Source organism: Betta splendens, chromosome 10 (genome assembly GCF_900634795.4).
Source record: "Betta splendens chromosome 10, fBetSpl5.4, whole genome shotgun sequence".
NCBI classification, from domain to species: domain Eukaryota; kingdom Metazoa; phylum Chordata; class Actinopteri; order Anabantiformes; family Osphronemidae; genus Betta; species Betta splendens.
Genome location: NC_040890.2, coordinates 14,485,652 through 14,497,109, shown reverse-complemented (window position 1 = coordinate 14,497,109; position 11,458 = coordinate 14,485,652). Strand labels below are relative to the sequence as shown.

The following is an 11,458-nucleotide window of genomic DNA, read 5'->3' as shown; positions in this document are numbered from 1 at the left end:
TGCGTTGGACACGCAGTCACAACAGGGACCTGCCAGGAGACGCTCACTGAGCATTTAATGCAGCTAATGGACCGGTCCGTCTCCTGAAGGACCTCTGGGCTCCTGGACCGCAGCCACCTCGCATCAGCTTTACAGCCCTAGGGGGTAAAGTTGCATAATCACTTTTACTGCTAGAGTTTGTCTCCTTGTTCTCTGTGTTATCGCTATGATGCAAACTCGACAAGCTTTATGACTAATACTGGGCTTTTATTGTGTAGCGTGCACGCACAATATTTCAATAACAGGTGGTGGCCAAGCACCAGAACAGCTGCTCTGCAGTGCTCCAGTTACCCTGGACCAAGGTCGAACAACTGGATCTGAACTTGTTGTTGCACAGCAAATAAAGCAAGTGGCTTTTGTCATTTATTTTTACTTATTATCATTTTTTGTATCGGTACATAAGCATTCTGAGACGGGGTCCATACGTGTACATCACAGACATCAGTGCCTCAGATATTCTAGTCACACCTGCTCTTTTTGTGTCAGTGATTTGGTTTCATATTTATAAGTGATATATTTAGTTTTAGTGTAAGTGCCAGCACCGTGTTGCAGTGGTTCCGTCAGAGTCCAGCAGCTAGAAGGGCCCGGCGCCTTTAGGAGAACATGCAGATTCTTCTTTTTCTTATTTGCCCGTAGGTGAGAAGTGTTTGTTGTGTGTCTCTGTGTCGTGTTGTGTTGTGTGTCTCTGTGTGATCTACAGTGTGTGGTGACCTGGACAAGTAGCTGCTACGTGCTACTAGCATATACTGTAGGAGGACAACAGCACAGTACTGTAAGTAGGACAGTCTTCCTAGTCTATGATGACAGTGCTGATCCAGGACCAGTCTAGCCTGGTTTTACAGCCATGCTGCGTTTGTGGACCTAATTTGCATTTTTACACTGTGTTATGTTGAGGAGTGCAGAAATTAGTGCCGCATGTTCGCCACCTGCTCCTTTCATCTCCACTGTGTTTGGCACTGGGACCTTTAAATGGTCCACTTAATATTTCACAAAGCAGATGAAGCCGTTTCCACTGTCTGTACTGCTCATTCATTCTTCTGTCGCCACATTCATTTGTCAGTGTCTCTTCGGCTTCAGTTGATTTACTAGTGTACTAGTGGCTGTTGTCTTTAACTTGATGAACATCTGACCACAAAATAATGATTTTGTTCAGCCAGTTGTTTTTCTCACACATTACTACGCAGGGTGTTAAACTAAAAGACCAGACAGTTGGAAAATGAGAAGCTGATTATTGGTCATTTTGTTCCACACTGACTACATGAAAGAAGGATGTGACTCAACACTTAATAATTTTTCTTTGACTGATAACGGTCAGTTTGTTCCTCCTTTTAATAAAATGAGCTGCCTCCCTTAGGTCGAGCTTGTGAAACGGAATAAACAACAGGTCACAGTAACGTCTTGAAATGAAAAAGTCAGTTTTTTGCATTTGTTATTCTAATGTGACGTATTACAGTAAATGTGAACCACTTAGGGGCACAAACATCATAATAAGGGATTTAAAACGTTTGCTTTGTTCCCGTTTTCATGCTCGTTAGCAGCGAGCGCGTCTGTGGCCTCCTACTAAACATGTTAACAAACTTAATAACTGGGCCACTGTGCGTCTATAAATACTGAACATGCTCTGCTTTGAGGTTGACACTAAAAATAAGTGACACTGGTGCTTGAAAGTTGGTGAACTCTTTAGAAATGTCTTTTTTTCTGCATGAATATGACCCAAAATGTCATCCGGTGTTTAACAACAGTGTAAATATGAACTCTTGTGCCCCCGATTACTAATATGACGTATTTACTGTATGTTGCTGAGTTATTCTTCTGCCATCCTGCTGCTGTACAATAAATCACCCTTGTTCCTCGTCAGTGTCTTCTTTCACAGCTACAGAACTGGAGCCTGTGAATCTGACAGGTTTTGAAGTTATGATCAAAGCCAGTGGATCCCATGGCCCAGAGGTTCATTCAAATCAGGTGAGTGCAGCATCATTACACCTCATAAATCTAAGCGTGAGAATAATAGACCTGCAGCAACGCAGGGACCTTCCCACCAGAGCCTTGGCTGGTGATGGGAACCCAGTAATGTGTCAGGTCATTATTACATTGTACAGTAAAATCACATGTTGAGGCAGAACAGCACACGTCTGAAGGTCCTGGCAGCAAACAGTGACTTCAAGGAGTCTCTCAGTGACAAACTGGTTGAGAACCAGTCCCAAACACAGAGAGGAGCTTCCTGACAACCAGCTAATTGGTGTGTTTTTGTGTTGGGGGATTTAACCAATGACATGTTCCAGTCGCCGCTTTCAGCTTGGTTTCAGTTTGGAGAGCGGCGCAAACACACGCATTAACAAATGCACCACAAGTGGCAGTTGGGTCAAGAGAAAGCCTCACACTGAGGCCGCTTCTATACGTGCAGCTCAGCCCGAAGCGGCTGTTTGCTGGTGTCATCAAACAGCTGCAGATGTGTCTCCATGCGACCAACATCTGGACTCTCAGAAGCTGCTCCGAGGGCTCAAACTGCTGTTGTTGTTGTTGTGGCGCCTTAATTGCAGCCTTGGATGAATGCATGGCAGCCTCCGTCCGCACCCAGACGAGCTGGTCTTTTGGCCAAAATGACAAATAAGCTCGATTTGCTCAATGTTCAAACTAAACCTGAGTGAAATGACAGATGAGGAACACGAGAGGAGCTGATGTGGGGTCTGGGCTGCCGTAAATCTTCCCATCGTACGCTGACCTCTCTCCTCCTCCTGCTTTTAGCTAAGTGCCATTAAACATTTGGCTTCAGTCCAAAAACACTAAAAAATCTAAAAGGCACAGTTGTATTCTCTGCAGGATCGCGAGGGCCGCCAGTCGTACGCGCAGCACAATTAATGCGGCCGCCTGAAAGTTCAACATCTGCCCACGAGCAAAAATTCTCTGATCGTGTGCAGTCATGCTCTGTATAAGCAGCCTCCTCCACGCCGTACAGTATAACACTGCTCATTCACACAGTAAGTCTATCACAATGACATTGTTAAAGTGTTTTTCTTTTAAAAAACACAGTTTCTGACTCGCATCATAATAGAACTGTGAAGAGGCTATTGTACAGTATCCCTTTGCTGTGCGAAACATGTGGGCGGATGCTGGAAAATACCTGCTCATATTAGTCACTGTGGAGTCGACGCTTTAATTCAAGTCAGTTTATTGACATAGTCAAATAACAACAGTCATCTCCAGGCATTTCACAGTGACCTTAAAGGATCAAACAAAGGCTCCAGGAGAGAAGGAGGAGAACAGTATTTAATAGTTCCATGCAGAGACCCAACCCAAAGCTACTGCAAATGTTCTCAGAGAGAGCGGGTGGGAGAGAGAGAGAGAGAGAGAGAGAGAGAGAGAGAGAGAGAGAGAGAGAGAGAGAGAGAGAGAGAGAGAGAGAGAGGACTGTGGTGCATTTACTCGCTGACACCCACTCACTTTTCTCACCAGTCTCCCTCCTCACACACGCTCCGGACGCATCGGAGGACGCTGTGCTCCTGAAGATGCCTTCCTGGGGCTGGATGCTGCCTCTGGTTCTGGTTCTGGTTCTGGCAGCGCTCGCAGGTAAGAACTTCCTCTGCGTCCTCTGTGACCTGCTGAGACGTTTGGCGCCGGACGCGGATTCGAGGTCCGATGGCTGGAACTTCTGCCGGCACCACTTTGAGCCTCTCTTCGAGGTCCCTCACCTCCGAGCTGTTGTTTTCCAGGAGCCGCTGCCGACGGTCAAACGGAGAGGAACTGCTCGGCGTCGCCTCCGGTAAGATCAACCTGTGACCGGGGCCGTCGGATCTCAAAGTGCACCCAGTCACAGCCTATTGTTTTACACACGTACTGTCAATGATTGCTGCGATGCAGTACAGTCAATGATTACAGGGCTCGTTCGGCAGATCCTAATTCATCGTCTCCTCCTCCCTCTGGGTTCCAGTATCTGCCCAGCACAGCTGTAAATACCAGCGTCCGGCTGCAGGAGTTACGAGCGCTGATGTCTCCCCTGGACCTCTCTGCCTACATCATCCCCGCCACTGACGCCCACATGGTACATCTGCTGTCCATCACGGTTACTTCTTCCACTTTCACGCTGTGTGTGTGTGTGTGCATGTGCGTGTGTCTGTGTGCGTGTGCGTGTGTGTGTGTGTGTGTGTGTGTGTGTGTGTCTGTGTGTGTCTGTGTGTGTGTGTGTGTGTGTGTGTGTGTGTGTGTGTGTGTGTGTGTGTGTGTGTGTGTGTGTGTGCGTGTGTGTGTGTCTGTGTGTGTGTGCGTGCGTGTGTGTGTGTGTGACCCTCTCTGGTTTCTCCACCAGAGCGAGTACATCTCTCCACGTGACGCCAGACTGGCCTTCATGACCGGCTTCACTGGCTCCGCAGGTACCATCCTGTCCCGTCGCCCTTCCTCCTCCTTCTCCTCCTCCTCCTCATGACTCAACTCTGGTCCTCCACTTTCATCCCACGCCCTCACAAACGCCGCCTGCTCCCCATTCATCCGGCTCCATTGCCTCGTTTCGGCTCGTTCCAGTAGATTTTTCATCACGCGCGTTTGTGTGTTGTGCGAATGGGAGACAAAGACGACAGATGGAGGTTCAGCCCCATGCTGTTTACACACCACACTTGTTTCCTGGGCTCCAGACGTGAACAGTGTAGTTTATGCTATACACCAGGAATCACCCGCTTCAACTCCCCCTCTTCTCAGCCCGTCTCTTGCGTTTCTCCTCACATTTCCCCCATCAGCTGTACCCGTCGCACGCGTCCTGAGCCGGCGGTGACATTTATAGCCGCTTGTCATTCAGCGTCACACAGCTGCCTTCTTCCCCCACAGGCACCGCGGTCGTCACGCCCACCAAGGCCGCTCTGTGGACGGACAGCCGCTACTGGGTGCAGGCCGAGAGGCAGATGGACTGCAACTGGGAGCTGCAGAGAGACGGTGCGTGCTGGCAGCGCGTGGGAGCCTCCGCTCTGCGCAGGCGGCGCTGGGCGACAGGTTTATTTGCGACAATAAATAAATAAATAAATAAGAAATAACCGGCACAGCATCGAGTAGGACTTGAAGACGGAAAAGGGTCCGTTTGCTGAAACTACAGGATGTCGGAGGCTCAGGCGACATTTTGTTCAATCTTTTGTCTTTAACTAATTCAACACACCCTCTGTGGACTTTCATTGTGCCCCAGTTGTTAGCACAGGTAGGACCTCCCAGTCATAACAGGGACCTGTCTCAGTCTGTCATGTGTGATGTTCTGCAGCGTCCGTCAGCAGCGTGGCGGAGTGGCTCATCTCCGAGGTCCCACCGGGCAGCGGCATCGGCTTTGATCCCTTCCTCTTCTCCCTCAGTGAGTCTCCCCCTCCTCACCCCCGCTGTCGGCCCCGCTCAGCGTCAATAAAGCGCCGGCGGTGGATGGAGGGCTATCGACGGCTGTTTGCTTGCGCTTCGGCGCGTGTAACCGTGTGCAACCCCCCCCCTCCTCCTCCATTAGAAACGCGGGAGGACTACGGCTTCGCGCTGATGTCGAGCAACCACAGCCTCAGCTCCGTCCTCGGCAACCTGGTCGACGGCGTGTGGAAGGAGCGGCCCGCCATCCCGCCGGACGGCCTCGTCCGCCTGCCCGACAGAGTCACGCGTGGGTCCGGACGCACGCCGCATCCGCCCGGCCGCCCGTGTGGTGCCATTTATCTGTGTGCTGATAAATACCAGCAAACTGGACGGAGCAATCAGCAGCTCTGCAAACAGCCATAAGGAGCCTGTTCATGGTTGTGGAAGATTGAGTAATATCTTACATGGAGTCTGCTGTGGACGACCATGGGCTTCATTAGTCTTTATGGTTGGGCGATAGGGATGTGGAACACATGGAGAGCATCATAAAGCCAAATGTCTGTGTGTGTACAGTGCATTTGTCTCCAATCTGCATCAGTGACTAAGTTATAAAAGATGAAGCCATCATAAAGCCATTATACAGCAGCTGATGAACAGCCCGACATGCTTAAGTTAATGGTCAGATATGGTCAACGGGGGCTGATGGAGGCTGTAAAACAGTCAAAGCGAAGCAAGTGGCAAAAAAATATGTTCCTCACTGTACCGACATCAGGTGGAATAGAAAAGCATGCAATCATTTTTATAAAGGGACGTGAGAAAATGTGTGACCTCACACAGATGAGCAGCGGGTTTCAGGGTTAACGCAATTAAAAGCCTGCGTGTCTTTGCAGAAAGGTCCTGGCAGATGAAAGTGGAGCACATACGGAGTGAGATGGCGGAGAGTCCGTACAAGCCCACAGCTCTACTGCTGTCAGCGCTGGACGAAACTGCCTGTGAGGAAACTTTAAAGGTTCACTGAAGGAGGAGAAGAAAGCCGTTTTAAGCGATGCCTGGTGTCAAACCTGGACGGACACACACAAATCAACCTTTAGGAATAAAATACTGCGCAAACTGGAACAAATCAGATCCACAGTGATTCCTTGGGTTCCTCATCATCCACACAGGAGCTCAGGCCGTTCCCGATTTGATATTTCAGAATTAACGAGTCTCCTTTCAGTGACGCAGACAAAGTCACGCACGCCTCATCCATAAAACACGCCGTGATCGAGCGTCTGCCCTCTGTGTTTCAGGGCTGTTCAACATGCGCGGCGGCGACATCCCGTACAACCCCTTCTTCTACTCCTACACGCTGCTGACGATGGACGAGATCTGGTAGGAGCCGCACGCGCGCCGCCGCGGGTCGTTGTGGGGGAAATTTCCCATAAAGGGGCAGATGAGAGAGTTGTCTTTTGTGAAATTTATTATAAAAATAGAGGAAAAATAATGGGGAAAGCAAATCAAAGGCATGGGTGTTGATCGTGCACATCAACAAGAGCCCACGATCCTCAAGTTGCTTCTGCCTTTTAACCCCTGTCTCTGGCTCTGGTGGAATGTCTCTCTGCACCAATAGAATTGTTTGTGCCACCTTATCTCACCGTGAGTGAGAATGTTTGCATTGTTATCCAAAGGAAGGAACACCGAGCTTCCAAGACGAGATGCATTGGCTTTAACAGCCTTGGGTCTGGTGGGGAGTCAGATAGGATGGAGCCAGAGTCCGGGTGTAAAAGACAAACACATCATAAACTATTAGTCAAATGGAACTTCAGATGTTTAGACTTGATGTACGACAGGGCACAAGGGATTAGTTGTTTGTGTGAGAATGTTCAGTGTTGCACCTAACCAGCACATGACGACGGTGCTCGTCGCAGGCTCTTCGTCCACGCGCACAGGGTCACGGAGGAGCTGAAGGTGTACCTGAACGCCTCGTGCCACGGGCCCCTCTGCGTGCAGCTGAAGGACTATGACTCCGTCCTGGGTCATTTACAAACGTACGTGGCGCCGCCCGGCGTCAAGGTGTGGATCGGCACCGAGTACACCAACTACGCCCTCTATGAGACCATTACACCGGAGGTACGCAGCCAGTTCATCAGGACCGAACCCGGGGAGATAACGCTGGTCAGGTTCTGCAGCTGTTCTCAATGAAAAGCCTCATTAACACATCGTACGTCAGCGGTTTAATGATGCGCTGCGAGCAGGTGAACGCAGTTAATGAGCCGGAGACACACAGAGGAAACTGGACTCACATCAGTCAAACATTTGCTTCATTGGGAGACGATGTGTTAGTGTTTACATCTGCTCCAAAACCAATTAACTTCCAGCAGTGACGTCAGAATTAGAATACACGTGTGGTAATAATAATTGCTCTTGTTCAGGAGAAGCTGATGACCAGCTCCTACTCGCCCGTGCTGACGACTAAAGCCGTGAAGGACGAGACCGAGCAGCGAATCTTGCGCGACGCCCACGTACGTCGCGCGCCGCCGCCGTGGATCCGTTCGTTCGCGTGCGGCTGTGACCGCTGCTGCTCTGCGTCCGCAGGTGAGGGACGCGGTCGCCGTCATCCAGCTGCTGACGTGGCTGGAGAAGGCGGTGCCCGGCGGCAAGGAGACGGAGCTGACGGCCGCGAGACACGTGGACGCGTGTCGCAGGTGGGCGCGCGACCGCGAGGCACGGCCGCGCGTTTGGCGGCGCGCGGTTCGAAGCTGACTCACGCATCATACGCATGTGGTTACAGCAAACAGCAGGACAGCAGAGGCCCGAGCTTCGAGACCATCTCTGCGAGTGGACCCAACGCCGCACTGGCGCATTACAGGTAACGGCGTCGCTCCTCTGCAGATGTTGTGCTCAAAGCATCCAGACTAATAAGAGCTGGAATGAGCCGGTGGTGAGTCGAGGGCAGGATATTGCATTTCATTTCATGTGCGTGGTCTGTTTGGGGGTTTCTCTGCGAATCAATTTTGCTTTGGGAAAATAAAAACTTTGTTGAACTTTGTTTTTCTTTTTTTCTGTTTCCTGTTTTTCCCCTTTGTAGCCCGACGGCAGAAACCAGCAGGCCGTTGACGGTTGATGAGATGTACCTGGTGGATTCTGGCGGCCAGTATCTGTGAGTAACACCCCCCCCCCCTCTCTTCCACTTTCACCTCATGTCCTGTGCCGTTGAACTGAGTCACGCCGTCTCTCACTATGACCAGCGATGGGACCACTGACATCACTCGGACCGTTCACTGGGGAACGCCCACGTCCATGCAACGGGTGAGACCGATTATTAGACATTAGACAAGGGTGAATACCTGGAGGTATTTTTCTTGTAGGTCTCCCATCCTGCTGAGTCTGATCCCGTTTGGCGTCTCCCCCTCCACAGGAGGCCTTCACGCGCGTGCTCATGGGAAACATCGAGATCTCCCGCACCGTTTTTCCGACAGGCACCAGAGGTTGGGCCTCAGGCTGTTCCCGCTGTCGCCACTAGAGGGCGCTGCTCCTCCACCGCTGTGTGTAAGGTCTGTGTTGCTGTTGCTTGTGAGCAGGTGTGAGCATGGAGATGCTGGGCCGGCGGGCGCTGTGGGAGGTGGGCCTGAACTACGGCCACGGCACGGGCCACGGCGTTGGAAACTACTTCGGAGTCCACGAGTGTAAGCCTCCTATTGGTTATCGCCGTTCACACCAACTGCATCGACCGTCCGCGTGGTTCGAAAAGCTGACTCTCGGGCGGTGATGTGGTTTTCATTCAGGGCCTGTTGGGTTTCAAGGGAACAACATTGCCTTCAGGGCCGGCATGTTCACGTCTATAGGTGAGATTTAAACCACCGAATGAACCCACATCCACAAAGCGAAGTCCTCACATGCTTTTCCTTTAGAACCTGGTTATTATAAAGCGAATGACTTCGGGATCCGGATCGAAGACGTCGCTGTGATTGTACCTAAGGAAACAAAGGTGAGTGAAGCTCTATAATATTATTCAGCGAAGACAATGAGCCCTCATAACATCTGGCTTCTCGCGCTCCCATCCTCAGTATGGTCATAACTACCTGACCTTTGACACGGTGTCGCTGGTTCCATATGACAGAAAGCTGATTGACACAGCCCTCCTCAGCTCACAACAGGTAAGAAACAATGTTTCACTACTCAACCTGCATCTTGTGTCTAGGTTTTTAAAATGTATTTAATGTGTTTATGATGTAGAGATATAAGTATGTTTACATGTCAGAAGATAAGATCAGCCTTCTTCCTTTTATAAATACCTCTGGGTATATGTCACATCAACCTTGTCTTTCATTTTCCTGCCTTAGCGGCGCTGGTTTCCTCTTAAAATCCCCCTTTCACCACTGAAGGTTGAAGTGTCTCTGTAAGAAAAAGATGAAAACATGCCCCGAAGTCAAACCACGTGTGAAAGTCTACTTCCTTGTTTTGTTTCTTTTATCTGAAAGAGGAAAAAAAGGCTGTTCCTTTCCTGTTAAGTTCATTTTAAACGTTGCACACTGAAATAAATAAATTTGCCTAAATTAAGGTTTAGTAGCTGAGTTGATTTGTAGAGTGGTGTTTGTACCGAGGAGTAGAACAATAAGGAAGTTACGTTTAATGTTGCTGGTTTTATATTAAGTGGAACATAGAGAAGTAAGTGCTTTTTCACTGTGTAACTTTGATGCTGTGTCCATTCTACACTGACACTGCAGTCACATAAAAGTTTACATTTTCAACCAGCTCCGTCACTTCACGTCTTTTATTTCCCTCATCGTCCCTCAGCTTGAGTGGTTGAATAAGTACTACGAGACCATCCGGCGTCTTGTTGGGCCCGAGCTGGACCGGCAGCAGCTGCGCGAGGAGAACGACTGGATGCTGAAGAACACCGAGCCCCTCGCGGCTCCCGGATCGTCCGCGGCCGCCTGTTCGTCCTCTCTGAGTCTCGTGCTTCTGCTCGTCGGGCTCCTTCACAGCGTCGTCTGAACAGCTGCCGCTTTCGCCCTTCGCACAGACACTAACGTTGCTCCTATGCAGTCTCTACAGAGCAGCCAGTTGAGAGACGCACTGCAATTTAGGGTTTTTAATTAAAGGATATATTTGTTTAATAAATTAATAAGTGACAAAAATGTAGGATCACGTATGAATTAAAGTTTTTAATTTATTTTTTGTGATTTTTCATGTTTGTTTTTTTTGGGTATTTGAAACTGGGCATTTTTATGACCAACTGATGTAACATCTATTTTAATAAAGGAAATAGTTTCAAACTTAGTCAAAGTCATTTCTCTGGACAAAAACAGTTTAGACGTCAACTCAAGTCTCTGTACGCAGTTCGTTGGGAAATGGTTCGCTTCTTGGGCCCTCAGCTGGCTCGTTGCCAGGCAACAAGTCCGTAAAGGTGTGAAACACATCTGCATGTGCTCATGTCATGGATTGTGCCTCGGTCAAAGCAAATAGGGCCTCAAACAAGGAACGATAAGGGCGACCGTCATGTAGTTATAGCAGGCTCAAGCACAGGTTTAAACTCCCATGATGCCCTTGGTGTCTGACTGTATTTCCTGATACACTGTAATTTGAATGTGTATTACATCATACTGCTGCTCAGTGTCCTTCTGTACTTTTGCCACATTGTTATATGCTGATTGACATAAGCAAAGGCCCGATGATCCGTACGAGCTCCACTACAGTAAAACTGGGACTCACTAATATATGTATTATCCATTAGTTGCACAAAGTGGAGAAAAACAGTGACTCATCAGAGCATATGACTAATTACCATTACAATCATAACGTTAACCTCATTGTCCAGTTGTGGGTGTCACATCTGGATCTAAGTGCAGATTCTGCCTCTGGCTCTCACCTCAATGCAGAATCGCTCCATTTGCACACGTTTTACCTGCACATTGTGTTTGAACCTCTTGTTGATCACCTACTTTGCAGCCAGTCGCCGCTGCCAACGTTGAGTCAAGTGACAGGAAACTAAAATAGGGCATCTTCTTGTCATGTGGTTTTGCCGTGGCACTGAAATAACAAGCTGCAGCTCGCTCGCGTCGCACTTCCCTCTCCACTTCTGGTGCCGGGCCCGGTTCTGCTGCCCGGTCCACAGCCCCGGCCACGGCACCAC

At 49.5% G+C, this 11,458-nt stretch overlaps 1 protein-coding gene across 3 annotated transcripts; it reads left to right on the top strand.

Annotated features, from left to right (window-relative positions):
• Positions 1-1,897: 1,897 nt before the first annotated feature.
• xpnpep2 (X-prolyl aminopeptidase (aminopeptidase P) 2, membrane-bound) lies at positions 1,898-10,605 on the top strand. 3 transcript variants are annotated; one of them, XM_055512505.1, is made up of 22 exons: positions 1,898-2,001; positions 3,493-3,606; positions 3,750-3,799; positions 3,968-4,078; positions 4,343-4,406; positions 4,855-4,959; positions 5,276-5,362; positions 5,507-5,650; positions 6,234-6,335; positions 6,633-6,714; positions 7,251-7,452; positions 7,755-7,844; positions 7,918-8,027; positions 8,114-8,191; positions 8,411-8,482; positions 8,571-8,631; positions 8,741-8,810; positions 8,904-9,008; positions 9,108-9,167; positions 9,234-9,310; positions 9,390-9,479; positions 9,666-9,882. In XM_055512505.1, the coding sequence occupies exons 2-22, from the start codon at positions 3,546-3,548 to the stop codon at positions 9,723-9,725; spliced, it is 1,881 nt and encodes a 626-aa protein (XP_055368480.1). In that variant the 5' UTR covers positions 1,898-2,001; positions 3,493-3,545; the 3' UTR covers positions 9,726-9,882. The 3 variants fall into 3 exon arrangements, with proteins under 3 accessions (XP_055368480.1, XP_029021356.1, XP_055368481.1); XM_029165523.3 differs by lacking the exon at positions 9,666-9,882 and adding an exon at positions 10,120-10,605 and having other exon boundaries at positions 1,921-2,001; XM_055512506.1 differs by lacking the exons at positions 1,898-2,001; positions 3,493-3,606; positions 3,750-3,799; positions 4,343-4,406; positions 9,666-9,882 and adding an exon at positions 10,120-10,605.
• Positions 10,606-11,458: the final 853 nt, after the last annotated feature.